At 37.2% G+C, this 21,871-nt stretch overlaps 3 protein-coding genes across 3 annotated transcripts; 2 read left to right on the top strand and 1 right to left on the bottom strand.

The window, feature by feature from the left end:
* The first annotated feature begins 5,004 nt into the window (after window positions 1-5,004).
* LSM1B (Small nuclear ribonucleoprotein family protein) lies at window positions 5,005-7,405 on the top strand. The gene is made up of 6 exons (XM_089624872.1): window positions 5,005-5,139; window positions 5,233-5,529; window positions 6,346-6,414; window positions 6,506-6,621; window positions 6,725-6,787; window positions 7,093-7,405. Exons 2-6 carry the CDS (start codon window positions 5,469-5,471, stop codon window positions 7,168-7,170), a joined length of 387 nt encoding a protein of 128 aa, XP_089480998.1. The 5' UTR covers window positions 5,005-5,139; window positions 5,233-5,468; the 3' UTR covers window positions 7,171-7,405.
* A 5,281-nt stretch (window positions 7,406-12,686) lies between these two features.
* Window positions 12,687-15,603, top strand: LOC149385645 (Lung seven transmembrane receptor family protein). The gene is made up of 5 exons (XM_089626039.1): window positions 12,687-13,229; window positions 13,463-14,384; window positions 14,464-14,559; window positions 14,755-14,891; window positions 14,996-15,603. The coding sequence occupies exons 1-5, from the start codon at window positions 13,015-13,017 to the stop codon at window positions 15,162-15,164; spliced, it is 1,539 nt and encodes a 512-aa protein (XP_089482165.1). The 5' UTR covers window positions 12,687-13,014; the 3' UTR covers window positions 15,165-15,603.
* Window positions 15,604-17,559: 1,956 nt separating this feature from the next.
* On the bottom strand, window positions 17,560-20,254 carry EXO70D3 (exocyst subunit exo70 family protein D3). The gene has a single exon (XM_089626309.1). The coding sequence runs from the start codon at window positions 19,914-19,916 to the stop codon at window positions 18,093-18,095; it is 1,824 nt and encodes a 607-aa protein (XP_089482435.1). The 5' UTR covers window positions 19,917-20,254; the 3' UTR covers window positions 17,560-18,092.
* Between the last annotated feature and the right edge of the window lie 1,617 nt (window positions 20,255-21,871).

The raw sequence follows: 21,871 nt of genomic DNA, 5'->3' as shown, positions 1-21,871 counted from the left end.
GAAGATATATATATATATATATATATAAATTTTTGTAGTACAAGCATTTTTGCCTAATAATTTAACAGTGAATCATGTGAGCTATCAAATATATATAATAAAAAGATTTCGTGTAATCGATTTGTGGTTATAATTTATGTATTTAAAGATTACTATATAGAATACACGACAAACAACTATCTCCGGCACTTAAAACAAACCTCCGTGATTATCATTTATTTTTTCGCCGGTACGACGAATATTAATTCCCTTTCCTCCTTCTTCGTGTAAGCTAACATTGTTCAACGATTAGAAAGAAGACCGTCGTGCAATCTAAACGTAGAGGATTGTGAAGTTCTTTACTGGCCTGGCCGCTGGCCCAAACCTATCTGGGTTCGTCAGCACTAGATGGGCCGGGAAAATTACAGAAATAACAGTTTTTAAGTGTAATAGTTAAAAAATAACTGCTATTTCAAATCCTTTCACAAATATTTGTTTCAAAGGGTAAACAAGTTTTTTTTCTTCTAAATCAAATTTTAAGCCGTAAACAAAGTTAGTGGTAACAATCTTATTAAGTTTTTTTTATTGTCTGTTTAAATATTCATTTTAAAATAAGGGCATAATGCTCTAATCCTTTTTTTTTTTTTTAAATTATAGAGAAAATGATGACAAAAAGACATAATTTTTACGGGCTGCAACAAGTACTCATTCTTTAAAAATTGTGAAAAAATACTCAATGTTAAAATTTTGTTCCTCCGTTACAATTTTTGCAGTTAAATTGGATGGTGATACACATGTCAGCATCTCATAATTTTGACAAAATTATAATAATAAATAATTAATTTCAATTGTATTTTTTAAAATCTCTCTCTCTCTCTCTCTCTCTCTCTCTCTCTCTCTCTCTCTCTCTCTCTCTCTCTCTCTCTCCGAGCTTGTTTACAGTGTAAAAACTCATCTGAAGCTTTTCCTTGCCTTGAAGTGCGACGGCGAACGAACCACGGTGATATTGGATCGGACGATGTTCCATCCCCAAGGTGGAGGTCAGCCCACCGACCTTGGGTTCATCGGCGTCATTGTCGACGGTGATTCGTAGCTCAAGTTCTTCCTTTACAGCGCTAACGTGCTGGAAAAGGCTCGTGTTATTCTTCCGCCCATGGCCTTGCCACGGCGAACCCCTTTGCCGAGGATCCTTTGTGTTGCCCGTAATTTAATCCCACCGCCATCGAAACCTTGTCGACGAGAAAGAGTTGAAGGAATTAGCGATGTAGTGGAGGGGCGAGTTGAGTCTGAGCTCCCAGATTTTGAACACCCATATTTTGCACGAAATTGACAGATTGTTCGGAATATGCACATTCCCCACTTTGCCTGAATTCTATGGAAAGCTTTGGTTATTTGTTTTTGGGCTAAGACCATCCACAATGCATCTTTATTATGAAGATAGAGATAGAGATAGAGATAGAGATGCAATGCATCTTCAAATATATCTCCATTCTTCATTTATTGAGATTAATGCAGTAGTGTATCTCCGAATATAGAGATTCACTATTCCATCTCTATATTTACCCAAAACTTTTAAAAATTATATTATTAGCCCAAAATTAATTTATAACTACAATTTAATACTTATATGTATTATGTATTTATTTGTAAATTAGTGTATTCTAAAAATTATTAATTAAAAAACAACTCATACTTGAAAAAAGAAAATAAAATTACTACAATGGAAATCACAATATTTTACATAGACAATTAAAAAAGATCAAGACATTTAAAAATTATATAATTAAAAAACTTAAGTCACAATAATACATAGAAAAAAAAAAGATCAAGACATAAATAAAAACTGATGAGTACGTTAAAATTGGCGAGACAACGGCACTGGAGTGCTTGAGAAGATTTTGTCGAGTTGTTATCGAGATTTTTGCAAAAAGATACTTACGAGAGCCTAATGTCAATGATATTGCAAGATTGCTATATGTTGGGGAGCAACGAGGCTTTCCAGGAATATTAGGAAGTCTAGACTGTATGCATTGACGTTGGAAGAATTGTCCAACCTCTTGGGCGGGACAATACTCTGGGCGTAGTGGAGCACCAACTATTATTTTTGAAGCCGTAGCCGACTATGATTTATGGATATGGCATACATATTTTGGAATCCCGGGTAGCAATAACGACATCAACGTGCTATAATCATCTCGACTCTTTTCTAATCTTACTCAAGGTATTGCTCATCCCGCTAATTATGTGATCCAAGGAAAATAGTATAACATGGGTTATTATTTAGCGGATGGCAATTTATCCAAAATGTTCAACTATTGTGCAAACTATTCGGCACCCGCAATGTCATAAGAAAAAATATTTCGCCACGCAACAAGAGGCATGTAGAAAAGACGTTGAGCGTGCATTTGGAGTTCTTCAATCGCGGTTTGCTATTATTGCAGGACCGATACGTTTTTGGCGCAAAGAAATATTGCATGACATAATGACAACATGCATCATTTTGCATAATATGATAATGGAAGACGAGCGTGATTTAAGTGCTCTAATCGAAGAAGTGACTGCACCGCCTCCAGAAGTTGAAATTGTGGTTGATGAAGATGTTCGGTTTCAACAATTTATGAGTAGATACAGACAAATCAAAGACAAAGATGCACATTCTGCTCTACGTAATGCATTAATAGACTATCTGTGGGAGAGATATTCAAATTCTTAAGTCTATATTTATGTATTTGTTAATCAATTAATATCTTGTGGTGTGTTTTATTTATTTTTATTAATGTAATGCATTTACTTATGTTGTGGTGTGTTTTTATTTTATTTTATTATGAAATGTAATATTTTAATTTATGTACTCTATTTTCAATTAATATATTGTCATATTTGTGCAATTAATGAATAATTTTTTATTTTATTTTTGGATATATTATTAATAATATCTATGTATTTGGACTAATATGAACAAAATTAATGGTGTTGGTAAAATTTGTAATATATAAAAACAATAATGGGTTAAAACTCAATTATAAAAAATTATAGTGGGAGATGATATACTTAGAATATTCTTTGAAGAAGATGTAAAATAAAGATGAAGTGCAGATAAAAAATACTGTTCACTGATATAAATATGTAAAATAGAGATGGCGTATGGATGGTCTAATAAGCAATTGATGTTTATTTGCTAATTAGATACAATTATTCATTTTCGGGAGTTGTGCCTTTGATTTATATTATTTTTTCAAATGTATTGGGTAAAAAAAATTTATGAATCAACTGATCTGTGATGGGGAAACAATAATTTATATGATGGTGATGTTGTATCAATAGCCTAATCATTTTAAAAAATAATATGACCTAATTGAATTAAAATTAGGTTTTGAAATTAAACCTAATTAAATTTATTTATTTATTTTTGAAATTTTGTCAAAAATATGAGATGACGACATGCATATAACCATCCAATTTAACTGCAGAGGTTGTAATAGTGGAACAAAATCTTGACATTGTGTAATTTTCTCAAAAAATTGAATGGGTATTTAAGTGTTACAACTCGTAAACATTGAGTTTTTTTGCCCATTTTCTCTAAAATATTTGAAAAGATGAGATATGTTTTAGATATATTTTTATTCATCTTCAAATATAGTATTTGTGTAGCTCTCCCAATAATTTATAACCTTAAGGCATCATAACTCTTCTTCTTGTATACCCTAAACGATTGTAGGTCGCAATTTCAACAATTGCAGATAGTCTGCAAACCACTGATGAGTTTAAATACTTGGAGAAGACGAAGACACCACATAAACAACATAATGAGTCTTCAATATTCTAGTCACGATCAAGGCACGTCATTTAAATATTACGAACATTTCATTTAAACACCAAATTTATGTATTTTTTATTTTCTTATAAGAAATAATAACTAAAAATCATATTTAAAGTCATGGCGGGAGCACATAAATGAATGAGCCTATAATTGCACTAAAAATCTTATTTTGGTGCTAATAATTTCAATGATTTTTTATTCTTTGCAATTTGTTGCAAGTATTTGTGATGGTTTGCGATTATTTGTAATGATGATCACGGATTTAAATGGTTTAAGGAGTATTTGTGTTTCTGTATGGGTCAAAAGTCTAGGAGGAGTGTAAATAACAAGTTCAATCCTAATATTTTGCGAATTTTTTGGTCAAGAAAATAAAATTTCTGAACTGAAAATCAAGTGTTTGAATGGGAAAATAACACATTTATACCCTGTGTTTTAGTGAAATGTCGAGTTTAACCCTCAGTTTTCAAAAATGTCGAGTTCATACCCTCTGTTTAACTAAAATGACAAAATTATACCCTGAAATGAATAACAGCGTCACAAATCTCCCTTTCATTGATATTAACTCTTATATAAGAAAAACCGAATCAAATCTAAATCAGTACCCTAATTTCCAAATTCTCAATTTTGAAATAAAAATAGCCTTAAATTGAAATTAAATAATAAAACTCATACCGCCTAAGAAATGACTTCATTCCGTGTTCGAATTATAACTCTAAATCTTGGATTCTCTGTTCGAACATGCGATTTTGATGACTATCAATTATCGATGTTTACCCCTTTGCTTATTTCTGTGTTCTTCACGATTAAGAGACTGTTGTTTATTTTTTAGTTTTTAAATAAATTACATATATGGCGCGAATGAATAAAGATAATTGGTGTTTATATTATAAATATTATAGTCAACGTCAATGAAAAGTCAATAAAAAGAATATTTGTGACACTGTTGTCTATTTCATGGTATAATTTCGTCATTTTAGTTAAACAGAGGGTATAATTTCGTCATTTTAGTTAAACTGAGGGTATGAACTCGACATTTTTGAAAACCGAGGGTTAAACTCGACATTTCACTAAAACACAGGGTATAAATGTGTTATTTTCCCTGTTTGAATCTTGTATGAATGTTTCTTCCTAAACGACATCAAATCTACTAGTTGCACTCTCGTAGGAAAACAAACATCAGTGTCGTACACAATGACTTGAATAAAATCTTAAAATAATAACCAAAGTCCAACAACAAAACAAGAAGCTAACGAAAATCTTTTAGACATCTCTCTTTCGATCCCAATTCCATCTCAACATGTCAAATTCTAAACCCTAGGATCGTCCACCATATACGCTCGGTAAGTATTACTTTCCCAAATTCACTCGAACGTATTCGCTCGTGAAAACTCTTCTCCGACGGTCGGATCTGAGTGACTGCTTATTTGTTTCAGAACTCCTTCGAATCCCCTAAAAAAGAAGAGAGAAACAACGAATCCTCAATCGAGCAGAGACGTAGCTTTCTTGGATCTGAAAAACTAGGGCTTTTCTCAAGTCGGAGTCTTTTTTTTTTTTTGGGCGTGGCAAAAAATCAGAGAGAACTCTGAGCTGCCAATGCAATTTGTTTGGTTCGCACTGAATTTTTCGGTTGTTTTTGCGGTGCCGAGAAAGTGTGAAACAGTCGATTCAAATGTCTTGGGCGGGGCCAGAAGATATCTATCTTTCTACTTCTCTTGCTAGCTATCTTGACAGTAAGTTTTTTTTTTTCCTTCCTTAAATTCTTAAACGTATTATATAATCCACTATTAACTTATAAAGGCCTGATCTATTTTCCTACATTATGAGAATAACGATTGAGGATAGATATTATGTGCTCCTTAGAAGTGTTTGACAATCCTCCAGTCTTGAGCTAGGTTTTGGGTCTGAGTTAGCCCACCCTTTTTACATACATGAGTTTTTTTTTTTTTTTTTTTTTTTTTTTTTTTTTTTTAATTATTAATTATTAATTTATCAGTTGCTGTAGAGTTCGTGGGTAATGAATTCCTTAGATTAGTGGTAACGAGTTTAGAGTGATTCATATGTGAATCTTGAATCTTGGGCGTTGACATGAAAGCTAGACTCTGGAGTCTGGCAATATACATTTCTAATGATTATTTTATTAGCTTGATATACTTGTACTCGATATGAAAAATATTGGAGATAGAATCGATCCATGGAGAAAGGTAAAATTGGGCATATGTTATTGGTTTCATTGCCTAACTCGGAGGCTTGTAGTCGTGAAATCCGTTAACTTGTAACCCGAAGTCAAAAACTTACCACAAGGATCTCTCATTTGTATTTATTTATTTATTTATTCTGTCTGGGTCTTATATTTGATGTGGGGAAGTAGTATGTTTTCTCAATGAGGATGTATCTGTTGGTGATTCGTAATGCCATTCTTGTCGCAGATGTATTTTTATACATCCAATTGAACCGTGCAATCCCATTGTAATCTTTAACATGTGAAATCCATTAGTTGCTTCATTAGTTTGGTCCGACTGAGCTTTGTGGTGTTACATTTGCTGCAGAGAAGCTTCTTGTGCTCCTCCGAGATGGCCGAAAGCTAATGGGAATACTTCGTTCATTCGATCAATTTGGTACCGAATCTCTTATCCAATGGTTTTAGCCTTTAAATTGTGTATACATAGCAAATGGCTAAACAAATCTCATCTCGTAAAAAAAATGCAGCGAATGCTGTTCTCGAGGGTGCATGCGAAAGAGTCATCGTTGGCGATCTGTACTGCGACATCCTTTTAGGTCTGTATGTGATCCGTGGAGAGAATGTTGTTTTGATTGGCGAGCTGGTATGTTCTGTAGCTATATGTGTATCGCCGTAGTTGGAATTTGAAAATACGTTATTGCCGGCTAATTAGGGTTTTTTGATTTCTCTCATGATGATTCCCATAGGACTTGGAGAGGGAAGAACTCCCACCGCACATGACTCACGTTTCCGCAGCAGAAATTAAAAGGGTAATAACGGCCAAACATTTTTTTCCCTTACTAGAATAAAAGTTTATCACTTTCCCGATTGATGTGTTTTGAATCGCCGCCGCTGTTTGACTTTTCTGATAAGGAAGTTACCATGTTGATTTCTTTTGAATTTGATTGTTTTTCCACTGTGATCGGAATTCCCATATAAATGTTATTCCAGGAGCTTTCACAATTGTCATGTTTTTTATTTATTTGTTATTCGCTAGTCTTGCTTTCAAATCCCAGTGTTCATGTTTTCTTCTTGAACCGCTGAGATCCTCATAATTCGGATTGTATTTGTGCAGGCACAGAAAGCTGAAAGGGAAGCTAGTGATCTCAAAGGCACAATGAGAAAAAGAATGGAGTTCCTCGATATGGATTAGGAACGAGCTTCTAATAAATCTCCTCAGTTGGTTCGTCCGCAAATATTATAGCGGCTTTTTGCTTTTCTTTTCTTCTCTTCCATATTTGTCATCTTCTCTTTTGATAGATGAAGGGTATAGTGTTAGCTGTTGGAAATCTATCCCTTCTGAAACTATTATTTCATTGACAAAAACCATTCTCAAATTTCTGTGTAATGTTTATTTAAATGAATGCCATCTTTTGAGTTTCCAAGTCCTTCAAGTTTCTATAATAGGCCTTAGTTGAGCCCTCTTAATTAGGGGCTTATTATGTCATAATAATGTACAATGGATTATATGCGCTCTAATCTGCAGCTACAGATTGCTGTACTGGACCATGATTGTGAGACTGTTGTCTGTTAGTATTAGACAAAATCTTGTGGTGATCCTCAATTTCCACTCCATAACAATAAGAAATTTCAGGCCTTCGTGCTCGTTTCTCTTTGACAATTATGAACCCAGCTCAGTAGGACAATAAAAGAACCAACTAGTGTAAAGTGAATTAAAAAAAAAGCACTACACGTGACGCTGAAAAACTTGAAAAGGGAAAATCATAAACTCCCCAAAGTTCTCTTAATAAAATAATTCTTTATTTTATATATATATATATATATATATATATGTGTGTGTAAATTAAATCAAAATATTTCTTTACAAAAAGTTAAGGTTTTTTTTTATTAAGAGAGTTTTTTAATTTTTTTATAGTAAAATGGTAAATAAACATTTATTTTAGTAAGGGCATTTTGAGAAGTTTATTATTTTTTTTTGTTGTAAAAAAAAAAAAATTGGTATTTGCGATATAACATAGTTTTAGAGAAGTTATGTGTCATTTATATTAAATTGAGGGGAGATTTATGATATTTCTGAAAATGGAAACGATAAATCGCGTATTTCGATTAAACACAAGTGATACTGTTAATATTTTCCCAACTTAAAAATCTTTTTAATGACATGACAAATTTGTCATTTTTAATACTAAGCCAACTTGATTTTAAAGAAAATTAGACTGAACAAAAAATAATTTGGGGTGATTTATTCATACAATTTATTCTCTATACACAACTGTATAACTTAATTATAATTGTGTATATAATTTTTCATGAATAAAATCAAAGGCTATGTTTGACAGAAAATCTTAATCGTTCCATTTTAAAATGTCCATTCAAACTGGTCATTTGAGCTGTTGTTTGAAAAGTTGCATAAAAATGATCAGTCAAATAGAAAATAGATAAATTTAACATTCGGTAACTGTGTGTGATATGTAAATAATAAAATGGTTGGAAACTATATATTACAATTATTAGATAGTTACTAGGCTATTTCCACCCCAAAAATATATTATACACTTTCTATCAAATCAAAATAGTGTTTTATGTCCAACTTTATATTTTTAACATTAAAAAATCATAGGAAAAATAACACATTTATACCATGTGTTTTAGTGAAATGTCAAGTTTAACCCTCGGTTTTCAAAAATGTCGAGATCATACCCTCTGTTTAACTAAAATGACGAAATTATACCATCTGTTTAACTAAAATGACGAAATTATACCATGAAATGAATAACAGCGTCACAAATCTCCCTTTCATTGATATTAACTCTTATATAAGAAAAATCGAATCAAATCTAAATCAGCACCCTAACTTCCAAATTCTCAATTTTGAAATAAAAATAGCCTTAAATTGAAATTAAATAATAAAACTCATACTTTCTAAGAAATGACTTCATTCAGTGTTCGAATTGTAACTCTAAATCCTGGATTCTCTGTTCGAATATGCGATTTTGATGACTATCAACTATCGATGTTTACCCATTTGCCTCTTTCTGTGTTCTTCACGATTAAGAGACTGTTGTTTATTTTTTTGTTTTTAAATAAATTACATATATGGCGCGAATGAATAAAGATAATTGGTGTTTATATATAAATATTATAGTCAATGTCAATGAAAAATCAATAAAAAGAATATTCGTGACACTGTTGTCTATTTCAGTGTATAATTTCGTCATTTTAGTTAAACAGAGGGTATAATTTCGTCATTTTAGTTAAACAGAGGGTATGAACTCGACATTTTTGAAAACCGAGGGTTAAACTCGACATTTCACTAAAACACAGGGTATAAATGTGTTATTTTCCCAAAATCATATTGCATAAACTAGCTAATAAATTTTCTCTCAAAAAAAAAAAAAAACTAGTAATATATATATAAAAATTAACCTGGACATATAAAAATCATAATAGTTTTGAAATTAATGACATTAATTTAATATTATAAATTGTTAAGTCTGTTATAGAGTTTTGTTAACAGTGTAACTCTGTACTTAGAGCTTCATTTTGCCCTATAATAAAGTAAAAATAGAGTTGAATCGAAGACGATACAACTCTATTTTATTATATATAATTACATCGACAAGTGTATAAAACTGAAATACAAACTTCTTGTTTGATTAAATTTAAGCTTCATCACCTCGTGGCCCTCTCTCTCCTCTCTCGTTCTCTCGTTCTCTCGTTTTTTTTTTTTTTTCAAAAATCAACGCGGCAAACCAACTTCAGTTCCCCTGAGCTGGTGCAGGTAGTGGTCTAGGCTACTTGCAATCGTGCATCTGGCTTCGGGGAAGAAAAACATCGACAGGAAATATGCAACGGAGGCAGCGGATCCGCGGAGCAAGTCAGCAATGAGAAGGCTATAGCGTTGGTCTCCATACAGTGGCGGATCCAGAACTTGGAAAGGGGGGGGGGGGGCAAAATTCAGTTATATATATATATATATATATATATACATATATATATATATATATATATTTTTAAGCCCGAAAATTTTGGTTTGGGGGGGGGGGGGGGGGGGGGGTGGCAGGCCACTTGAGCCTCCCACCTGGATCCGCCACTGTCTCCATAGGTGGAGCTGCAGCGGGTACATCTGCGATGGTGTACTGATGTACAACGCTGATGCGTCGTTGCTCGTCAAAGGCGGACGGCGGTGCCAAGTCGTTACCTCCTCGAAGGCGGCCAGGTGGAAATCGTTGTAAACATATGTGCGACATGTCTCTCGCCAGCAGCAGGTCTCATTTGAGAGTTGTGGTGATTCGTTGTTGGGATTTACCTTTATTTTATTTATCAATTGTTTGTACTCTAGTTTTGGTTTATTTTTCATCTTTGTGGTGCTGGTGGATACTTTATTTTGCAAGTTGTTTATTTTTTGTTTTAATTTTGATGGGAGATTAATTAGCCATCATCTCCAATCCCAATTTGGATTTTTTTGTTTCATTTCGGTCTATACGGACTGAAGAATCATTTTGTCCATAATCATCGGATCTCGGTAAAGCGGATCTTTCGACCAACCGTTATGGGTATTTTGAAAGAGCCTTTTGAGTGCTCGAAGTTTGATGTGCTATTCGTTCTTCCATTTGTCCGAAGCATCCACAAGATGAGCTATCATCAGCACATAGTGTTAGATTCTCTATAGCATGTTATTCTCCGAGAATATTATACACTATATTTAATGGAAGCCTGATGAGTGCGTTTTACACGTACAAATCACTTATTTTATTTGTTCGAATCTAACTTGCTCTTAAGTGTATCCAACGGTTATCGCGAGCGTTTCATGTGAATTTTGGGTTTTGAGTGCTTAATCGAGTACCGTGAGGACCTTGGATCTATTCTAGAGGTTATGAGAGTAAAAACGGAGCAAAACGACACATTTTTTAGAAAAGTCAACGTTGGAGTGAACATATCATGGTTCATCGCGGCGCGTGAAGAAGTCGACGCGACACGTAGGAACTCATCGCAGCGTGAATGACGTTGATTCTGACGACTTATTTTCCGTTTTTGAGCAAATCTGGGTCGTTGGATTTCATTTAAAGACTCAGATGGTTCCGAAAGTAAACCCTAAACTTATATATTCAGCTTTTGTAACCTAAAAATATATTTTTTTTGCTTTATTTTTAGTTTTTATTATTTTAATTGGCTATTTTTATGGAGAACTTGTGAAGAGAAAAAGCTTTCTTAATTGGAATCGACATCTCCGACGAGTCTCTTGAACTCATAACAATTGTTCTTCTTTCTTCCTTTCTTTTTATTTATTCTTAGTCTTTTGAATCCTTGTTGAACATCAAGTTTATTTAATATGAATTCTCTTGTACCTTCAATCTTTGTTTTATTGCTTTCAATTATTATGCTTTGTTTATTGATGATTATGAATTTCATTAGAGGCTAGGTTTTTTATGGGGTTGCGATGTAGCCGACATCTAACCGTTAGGATTAGATGATGCTTGTTTACTTTGTTATTATGAATGACTTGATATGAATTATGCTTAATGCTTTCTAGTACTTGATCACCAATATAATTGTTCTCTAAGTATTGTTTAGCTACTCGAGAGAGAGTAAAGAATCATGATTTTATTCATATCTTCATCGTTGACCTAGGTTAGTAGAAAACGCTAGGCAATTGTGTAATCGTTTGAGCTCTTGTGTTTATTTCATGTAATTATTTTAATAGGATTAGAGGCCGGATTGGATAACAATCGGTCAATTGCATAGGTTTGCTAGAGCACTCGAGATGCGCTAGTGAATAATTTTGATAGAGTGTGATTAGCATCCATATGAGTAGATTTTGTTGTTCGAATCCGAAACCCTCGACCTAGTGTGTTCCGGTGAAATTATGACCCTTACTTTCTCTCTGTTGAAAAACTCGTTTTAAATTTTTTGCGTTTTTATTTAATTTAATTTTGATAATCGTTTCAAAACCTCATCACGTTTACTTGAAATCGATTTGCTACAAGTTTTGTAAATCGTGAAAATATATAGTTTATGGGTTCGACACTCGATATTTCAAGCGACACGTACGCTTGCGTATGTAAGTTTATTCGCAACAAAGCCCCGTGTTTTTTTCTTTAAATAATAACAAAAAAAAAAAAAAACAATTCAATAATCCTTCTATTATAAAATAAGAACGATTCTTAAGAACACAACATAGACACACGAGTATCAACATAACACTGCTTTAAAGTCACTCAATATGAGAGAAATTATCGAGCAGAATAAGATATCAAAGATAATTGAGATCTTCCGAAGCTTTTATTTTGAATAATAATAATAATATAATTAAGGTAAAAACAATCTTAGCTTTGACCTTCCGGTTGGATCCAAGAAAATGTATTTCGTACAATCTAGACCAATTTTTTTTTGTATTATTAATCATATTGCTAAAATATTTATAATTTTGGATTTCAATCTCTGACACTGACAGTTTTAATACTTCAAATAAAAACAAAACAAGGATTCAACTCATTCAAGTAACACCACGAGTTTTTTTTATTTGTTTTTTTATTTTATAATTTCAAAAAATGAACACACATTTTTTATTTTTGTTTTTGAATACATAGCAACACACATTAGGATGGTCATTCATACTGTTAGGTAACAAATAAAATAGATATGAAGACTTTTGCATTTTTCTTAGCATGTGCTATTTACATGACACGCAAAAAAGCTAGGCTCTTTTCGTCACCGACAACGCTTGGCAGAAACATATGGACGTACATAACATCAACACCATGCAGCCACAGTCAAATCTAAGAGTCAAGTCATCCAACGGCTGAGATTCGATTCGCACACGAACTACTCGCAGGACTTGCTCACACACGAGTACCAAGAAAAGAAAAATCCTCACATCGTTCGTCTTTGATTTCATTACAGAGAGAGAGAGAGATAGTAGCCGAGTGACACAGTGGAGAGAAAGAAGATTCAAGATCGGATCCTTCTTTCGTCAATTCGCTCTTGTTCCTCGTACAGATCTTGAATCGCGAACTGCGTTGTCGTTTGGGGCTCAATGTCTCGGGTCTCGGCATTGTCGTTTTTTTTCGCTCTGGGCTTCCTCTTCGTCCTCGTCGTCGAAGCCTCGGTCCACGACTACGCCGCCGAGAAATTCGCCGCCAGAGGAAACGCCTTCGTTGTTCACGGAGGCAGCGAGGGAATTTACTCTTCTGCCCCCGGAAGCACCGACGAAAACACTCCTCTCTCCCCTAAAGGAGGCTCCTTCATTCGGTAACCCCTCAAATCCCTCTATCTAGAATTTTGGAATCTCTATGCTCGTATATATATGCGTCATTTGGCTTGAATTTGTCTAAGTTTAGCTTGATTTTGTCAATTTCTCTTTTGGCATTGTAACCTATTTGTAGTGAATTTACCTATCATGTGGTGTGCTCTTCATTTGACATTAAAATCAGTGATATTTGTTTGCAATTGTGCTAATTGGGAGTTATATGATCCGAAACCAGCTTCGAAAGGGTCAAATTTCGCAGACCCAAAGAGCTAGCCAATTTCAGCTCGGGCGTAATCCACGCGGTAGTGTTCGAGGTCGAGGACAGAGAGACGATCGGAGGATCGGCTTACGGTGGCCAGAGAGCCGTGTGTTGCACCGCCGATCTCGCCAAACACGGCTCCTGCAAAGAAGGCGAAGTAATCCACCGACCCTCGGCCTCGAACCCGGGCTGGCCAAAGCTCTTCGGCGCCCATTTCGAGCTCGACGAAGAGACCGCGAGTCTCCCCGCGAAGACCATCGAGATCACCAGGACCGGAATGTACAACCTCTACTTCATCCACTGCGACGCCCGGCTCGGAGGCTCCGCGGCCGCCGAGGGTTTCACAGTGTGGAAGAACCCGAGCGGGTATCTCCCGGGAAGAATGGCTCCGCTGATGAAATTCTACGGCTTTATGTCGCTCGCGTTCGTTCTCCTCGGTCTCTTCTGGTTCTCGCAGTACGCGAGGTTCTGGAGAGAGGTTTTGCCTCTGCAGAACTGTGTCACGGCGGTGATCACGCTCGGGATGTTGGAGATGTCACTCTGGTACTTCGATTACGCCGAGTTCAACGAGACAGGTGTCAGGCCCACGGGGATCACGGTCTGGGCCGTGAGCTTCGGGGCCGTGAAGCGCACCGTGGCCCGCCTCGTCATCCTCACCGTATCCATGGGCTTCGGCGTCGTGAGGCCAACTCTCGGCGGGATCACGTCCAAGGTCGTCATGCTCGGAGCCACGTTCTTCGCCGCCACCGAGGTTCTCGAGATCGTTGAGAACGTCGGGGCCGTCAGCGACCTCGCCGGAAAGGCCAGGCTGTTTCTGGTCCTACCCGTGGCCTTGTTGGACGCGTTCTTCATACTCTGGATCTTCTCGTCGCTCTCCGCGACTCTGAACAAGCTTCAGGTAACTTGAATTTGAATGAATCGCGGTTTTTGAATCTTGCGTTGCGGTTTTTGAATCTTGGTTTGTGTGTGTGTGACAGGCGAGGCGAATGTTGGTGAAGCTCGATATTTACAGGAAGTTCACGAACGCGCTGGCCGTCGCTGTCATTGTGTCAGTTGGTTGGATATGCTACGAGGTAATATATGAAGAAATTATCCTCTCTTTTTTTTATTTTATTTTTAAATAAAGAGTATTAGTTACACAAGCTGTGTAGTGCTTATAAACTTGATAAGGAAAGTGAGTCTAAGTTTGTAATTCTGCTATAAGCTTTGTTTTATAGTAAATTAGTAATTATGTCTGATGATTTTTTTTTTTTTGTTTGTAATTGCAGCTGTATTTCAAATCGAACGATATCTACAACGAGCAGTGGCAAAGTGCTTGGATCATCCCGGCGTTCTGGCAAGTCCTGTCTTTCTCTCTCCTATGTGTCATATGTGCTCTCTGGGCACCGTCCCAAACTTCAATGAGGTAAAAAAAATTAATAACTGAACCAGATTCTTGAAAAACTTGTTTTTTTTTTCGTATTTTTTAACGTTAACATTTGATGATTTATTTGATTGTTGTTTCGGTAGGTACGCATACTCCGACGACGGAAGCGAAGAGTTTGACAGAGACGATACAAACTTATCGCTGATAAAACCCTCGTTAAACCCTACCAAAGATGTTCGAACTGCACCGGAGACTAAGTCACTCGAGGATGGGCTGTCGGACGAGGATTTGGAAGAAGACAAAAGAGAATGAAACCCCTAAACCAGTCTCTGCAATGTCTCGTTACGGGCGACCCTTTATACTCACAAGGAGAGGAAGGAAAATCTCGGCAGAACAATGACATCTTGTTAATTTTTCTGTATTTTTGTCTTTTATAGCTATTCGTTGATTCGGATATTGAATTCAATAGTTTAATTGTGGTCAAATATGGTTTACTGGTTCGCTCTAGCTCGACTTGTGTGGGACTTTTGTACTTTGTTATGCTCCCAAATTTATTTTTATTTAGGAAAGAATTGAACTATTGTCCGAAGTTCTTATTGATACCATACCATAGTTATTTCATCTTCCATGTCCCATTGAAATGTATTGAAACCCTGGCGTGTTGGACTTATGAGAATTACAAGTCCTGTAATTTCCGATATTTCCCAACAGATAATTTTATCTTATATGAGCTAATTCTATTTCCACGGTCCTTATTTTCTTATGAGTTAAGCTATGTTATTTCTCTTTGACTATGACAGTACTTGCAGACGTATATAAAACAACAGAAAATGTGGAGAAAATTAAAACGACAAGATTGTAGTCTGTTGAATTAATAGAAAGGAAATTAGAGATGGTCTTTACTTTGTCATAACAATGATCCAAGAAGCTAGGTATGTTCTGTTTGACTAATCGTGGAGAAAGCTGAAAAGATTACTTACAGGATTGAAAAAAATAATCTTCATGGTTGTTTGAATTTCTCGACGACTATTGTGGATATTTTTAAGGCTTAGCTTTGGATCCGATCCAACCAAAAAAGATTTATTAGTAAAAAAAAAGTTTGAATTTTCCACTTTGAGTTGGAAAGAAAATGTGTCTGATTACATTATTATTTTAGTAGTTTGGTTTCTTTTTCCAATTTCTTTTCATATTGTTTTATGATTTTTTTAGCTCAAAGGAAGAAAAAAAAAATTGACCAGCTTTTCAGGACTTTTTTTCCTTCTGTTATCTGCAAATTATTATCACCAATAATTAGAACAGTCTCTCTAAATTCGAATAACTTTTTAAATGTCAAATTTACTATAAATGGTGAATTTAATAATGTCCGTTAAAAATAAAGGTGATTTTAATATAATCGAAAGCATATTCTGAATAAATGTGACTTTGTATTTCCCTAAATTCCAATAACTTTTTTTATGTCAACTTAGTTGTAATAGATTGCTTAAAAACAACTGAAAATATCCTCTGAATAGACGTAGCTATGTTTTTCAGATACAAGTTACATTTTTTAAAATTAAAAATACAAGTTTCATGCTAATCTACATCTATTGTTCATTTGAAAGTTTTGATAGCATATATGGTAACTTTGATTTATTCTCTGGTATATATTCTCATTTTAACATCAACATTTTTCTCCACAATATATGGAAAATTTACAGGATGAAAAATATAGGGTGCTTATATTGTATCTAAGTGCTCTTAGAAATAACAAATAATTAACAAATTTATAGGATGAAAAATATACGAAGTCGGTGCTTATACGAGTGTAAATACGTGAACATAGTTATTTACTAAATATTTACTAAAAGTTGGTTAAATAGCTATGTAAAATGACCATATATAACCCTATATATAAAGATGACGAACCAAATTGCCACCAAGTAGAAAGGTTGAGAAGAATCTCAGCAGTAAAGATTGAAGACTGAATCAACAACGAATAGAAAGGTTTGAGACCAATTTAGAAATTGTTATTTTCGCAAATACTGAAATATCTCATTAAAAAATTATATGTCATCATTTCAAAAGTCACTCACGCAAGTCTCGAATGGCATAATTCCTTTTCTTTATGTGGCTTCAATCAACATCACATAAATGAACTCTATCACGCGTCACTTTTTTTTCTTGCTAGTCAGCGAAAAAAAAAAAAAAAAAAACTTGAGATCAACTCAGCAATGACGTTAGTTAATCACGGCATACTCTAAGCCAGCTTCCACGTGAATGGTGTAACTTGAAAAAGTCAACCGAGTGACTTTAGGTTGGTTAGGTGATCGAGGTCAAAGGTTGACCGTGTAAAAACACTTCCAATTCACGGTTGGGGAAAACAGAGACTCAGTAAATGATTTCATGAAATTAGCTATTCAAAGCCGTCTCACGAGACCCTCCTTAACATGTGTTGGTGGTTGTATCGTGACTTGTGTTATCCAATTGACTGTCAAACAATATTACACCATTTGGACTTGACTTGACTAAAGATATAAAAATAGTATTATAGCTGGATATACAATCCCTGGTCTCATATGAACCAGAGTCAAAATTGATTATATTGACACTTTTATTTTCCAACTGGAATCCTTTACTGATTCTCTCTTTAGTCTTTACCTTTCCGTCTCTGTTACCTGTAACCCCAACAAAGCAGAAACGGAAGTGGAGGAAAAAAAAAACCCAGTGATTGACAAAACTTTTCTTGTTTCTTTATTAATGTCTAATCACATTTCTAATGAAAAATAATAAAATATAAGACCAACACGTACCATATGATATATGAGAAATCCATTTCGAGCTGCTAATGGAAACTCATTGATTCCCCATATCAATAATAAATGCACACAAACAAACATGTAATGATACAACAAAACAATTCCCAGTATAAACAAGTGAAACATAATCTAGCAGAAAAACGCAACGACTGATGTGCTTACAGTGGCAGAGAAGTATCCGAGTCACCACCAAGGGAACTATCGGCTGGCCAGTCCAGGAATTGATCTCTCTTGAAGTTTGAATCTTGTCAATGAGCTTGTTGATCTAAGCAGTGAAATTCGATCAATAAATAGTCCTCCCTAGAACGGCCAAAACCGCGCTCCATGATGTATACCCGAGCACTCCAAAAAAATCAAAAGAATGTTTTTTTTTTTCCCTAGCTTTCTAATGTTCAAAATGAAAGAAAAAAAAAAGAGAGAAATTCGCTTTCAGTTTTTCGATTCACTACTGAGACCTCCTTCTCAAGTGCTGAGACACGGATACTCCTTCGAAGAAATCCAAGACCATGTTCTCCAAATCCTCCACAGAGTATCTGATGTAGTTCTCGGGGTGTCTCCCGCTCTCGATGTGGTTCCGGAACCTTCCGAGGAAGGACCTGTAAGCCGGGACGACCTTCTCCGAGATGGAGATCCTGAGCTCTTCCCTGAGCTGAGAGTCCGGGACATACCACGTGGCCTGAGTCCGGTGAACCTCCTCGAACATGGCGTTGAAGGACTTGAACCGCTCTCTGAGAGCGCTCTTCGAGACCCCCGACGAGAAGCTCCCACTCACGTGCAAGCCCTCGTCTCTGAGGCAGTACAGAACCCTGACCCACGTGGCTCTCTGGTAGCTTGTGGCGGAGGAGCGGAACTTCCCGGTGAGCTTGCGGAGATAGTCGTCCCCGATCATCTCTCGGAGCTCCGGCGAGCCTTTCACCTTCTGGACGATGTAGTGGACGTTGTTCATCATGAAGAGGTGGGCGAGAGAGGCGTCCTTGTAGTGCTTGGACTTGCCGTCGAGGTTGAACTGGAGGATCACGATGATCCAGATGAGGTGGAGCGCGATGGGGGTTTTGCCCTCAAGCTCGGCGAAATCCATGTCCGGCGTGGTCGGGTCGCCGGAGTATCGGGAGCCGGTGGAGGGGCGCGAGACGATGAGCTCGTTGAGTGTCTGTTTGTAGTCGGAAATGAGGCTGATGTAGTTCATGACGTACCTCGTGAGAGGGTGAATCGTTCCGCCGGGGACGGCCACGCGCGAGGGCTCGCGGAGAACGGCGTTCTCGAACTCCGACAGGATTCCTCGAGCGGCCTCGGCGAGGCGGGAGAGAATCTCCGCCGCCTGGACTCGGATTGACTCCGAGGATTTCGAATCGAACACGGCGTCGATGTCGGGGATTAGGTCGAGAAGAGCGTCGTGGAGGTCGAGGATCTTGAAGAGCTTCTCCGGCGATCGGCGGCTGATGCTGATCGCCTCCGCGAAGTTGAAGAGCTGGATCGCCGGTCCTTTGACTGTCTCCATGAAGCAAGCGTCGTCTATGGCGGCTCCGACTCCGTCGAAGATCAGATCGCAGAGCCGCTTCTCGCTCGCGAAGACGACTCTCACGGAAGCCCTAGCGGCTCGGATCCACCGCCTGATCTTCGTTTCTAGTTGCTCCCACTCCATTCGCTGCACATCGCCGATGCTCAGCTTCTCAACGCCCAGTCGACGGAAGCTCGAATCCACCGCCGATTTCCTAACCCCGCCGTAAACCTGAACGCACTCTCGGAGGTATCCGGCGGAGATCATCCTCTCGGCGATGCAGCGGAGGTCCGCCACAGCCTCCGCCGGAACCAGATCGACCTCGCGGATGCTGCTCGTCGATCGGTAGCTCACGCCGGAGTCACCGCGCCGGAAAATCTCATCAGCCTCTGCCTCGTCGTCCTCTGCCGCAGCGGAGGACGCCACTGCGTTGATGGGGCAGGAATCTTCGTCGGGGGAGAGAGATTCCGGCTCGATTGGAGCGGTGTGGAGGAGGAGGATGTTGCGGAACTCGTCTTCAAGGCGAGCCATGGCGATCTGGATGGCGGAGTTGACTTTAGACTGGTCGGAGTCGGAGTCGCCGTCCACGGAGACGGAGGAGATTGAACGCTGGATTTGATCAACGGCGGAGAGGTAGAGATCGACCTCGTGGCGGTCGCCGTCGAAGATCATCTTCACTCTGGCCTCCTCCGATGCCGTTGAGTCCCACCGGAGGATTATCTCCTCCGCCTCTTCTAACCCTAGCCTGGTTCCATATTCCGGCGATTCCATAACGATCGGAGAATCCAAAAAAAACTCAGTGAAATGAATGGGTGAAAAAAGAAAGAGAAGAGAAGGGAAAAAAGAAAGAAAGAAAGAAAATTTTCCGTCTGTTGGTCGTAGTCGTGGTCGTGAGTTTGGAGAGAGAGAGAATGGAAATAAATAATGATTAATTTAATAATTTATTGAAATTGGATTAGGGGGGTCTAGAAAGACAGCTGAGACTGAGGGAAGGCAGGGCAGGTGTGTGTGGACTTGTCTTTAGGGTGTGAGATTTTCTGTGGAAACGAGGAACAGCAAACAACGAGAGAAGAAATAGCAACTTGTATTTATTTTTTTGGGGAAATCAATTTAGGAAAGAATTATAAATAAATATTATTGGAGTTGGACAACCCTTGGCTCTTCGTTTCTTGGTAATAGGATTGCCGTTAGTATCCACTTTTTAATTTTATTGTTTGGATGGAGAAAAATAAAAGAAAAAGTAATAAAGAAATAAAAACGAAATTCATTTATAATTAGTGTGAAAGTTCAAAATTTATGGAAACACTTGATTTTATATATAAAAAAAATACTATATGTCATGTTATTTTTTTTGTTTATATATTAATGCGATTTTTTGGATAATATTCATAAGACACGTGTGAGAGTGCGAGTTTGCTACGTTTATCATTCTTATGTCTCACGTTTTCGCGAGTCTTGAGAAAATAGCGAAGGTTTGAGGCGAACCCGATCCTTTAGAGGATTTTTTGAATTTGTGATATCTTCTCTTTGTCTTTGACGGACTATCTTTTCTCCCTGTCTTCGTCGAACTTGTTAGAATGTCTCCTTCTTGTCCTCGTCGGACCATCTTCTCTTTGTCTTCTTATTGTCCTTATAAGACTTGCCTGAATGTCTTTTATCTTGTCCTTGTCAGAATCGTCATATGTCTCCATGTTGTCCTCGCCAGACTATCTTTCCTTTGTCTTCTCGTTATCCTTGTCGGACTTGCCTGAATGTCTTCTCCTTGTCCTCGTCGGACCATCTTCTCATTGTCTGCGTCGGAATGTCTTCTCCCTATCCTCGCTTTGGGGTCCTTCACCTAGATAAAGTAGGAAATGAGCTAAAGCGCCATTAAGGATTTTCCCCCGTTGCGCACTCCAATGCTCAACATTAGCTTCATTTTGAGTGAGTGAGCATGTGTTTTGAAAGAAAAAGGAGTGAGGAGTCACTTTGATAGCATTTGGCGTCTCTAAATTGAGTCTCCCATCATTCTAAGGTGAGTGGGGTATTTATAGGAGTTTAGTCCTTAAGTGTGGGATGTCCGAGAGACGACATTTTAAGGAGATGCAAGGATTTTCATTAGATAGCGGGTAGAATACCCGAAAGTACAAACACCGAACTCTTGATAACAAGGAAGAGTTAGATCTTTATCTCGTAGAAGATTCAACGCTAGTATAAGATAATAGCACGACATGTGTACGTTTCCAAGCAAAGGAAGACGACATAACATACTCATTTTAAAGAAACTCTATGGCTCGTCAAAATTTATCAAAAATTGATGAAAGAATCCAATCTACTGATCAGGACCACCCACCTTAAGAAAGGACGCCTAAGAATCTATACGGCCAAAACTCTAAAAAAAATCTAAAAGATGGTATTCTATCTTCATAACACATACCACAATTGACATATGGAAATAATGGACAAAGTACAAAATAAAATAATAAACTAAAATGAAAGCTTTAATCCTCTATAATAAAGCTTCTTATAAGGACCAAACTCTCCGACTCTATCTATACTTTGTTTTACACCCATACTTCAGTTGTTGTTTTGGATCAGGATTCAGGAATCGCGTGAAGAAGACGACCATTGCCTTTGAAATACACCAAAAGTCGACGACCATGGAACCCTTAGTTCTCACCGGTGAGGGCGGTGCCAAAACTGCAACAGAGAACTCGACACTCACCATTAGCGGCGTTGGAGCCAAA

This window comes from Urtica dioica, chromosome 9, assembly GCF_054948205.1.
Source record: "Urtica dioica subsp. dioica isolate 48M chromosome 9, U.dioica_male_clone48M_v1_H2, whole genome shotgun sequence".
Lineage (NCBI taxonomy): Eukaryota > Viridiplantae > Streptophyta > Magnoliopsida > Rosales > Urticaceae > Urtica > Urtica dioica.
Note: the sequence above shows the minus strand (reverse complement) of the source record. Positions and strands in the feature narration are given on the sequence as shown.

Coding starts and splice junctions, on each gene's coding strand:
- LOC149385645 (XM_089626039.1), top strand. CDS start 13,015: ATGTCTCGGGTCTCGGCATTGTCGTTTTTTTTCGCTCTGGGCTTCCTC. Junction 13,230..13,462: donor AAAGGAGGCTCCTTCATTCG/GTAACCCCTCAA, acceptor ATCCGAAACCAG/CTTCGAAAGGGTCAAATTTC. Junction 14,385..14,463: donor CGACTCTGAACAAGCTTCAG/GTAACTTGAATT, acceptor TGTGTGTGACAG/GCGAGGCGAATGTTGGTGAA.
- EXO70D3 (XM_089626309.1), bottom strand. CDS start 19,916: ATGGAATCGCCGGAATATGGAACCAGGCTAGGGTTAGAAGAGGCGGAG.
- LSM1B (XM_089624872.1), top strand. CDS start 5,469: ATGTCTTGGGCGGGGCCAGAAGATATCTATCTTTCTACTTCTCTTGCT. Junction 6,622..6,724: donor TTGTTTTGATTGGCGAGCTG/GTATGTTCTGTA, acceptor TGATTCCCATAG/GACTTGGAGAGGGAAGAACT. Junction 6,788..7,092: donor CCGCAGCAGAAATTAAAAGG/GTAATAACGGCC, acceptor GTATTTGTGCAG/GCACAGAAAGCTGAAAGGGA.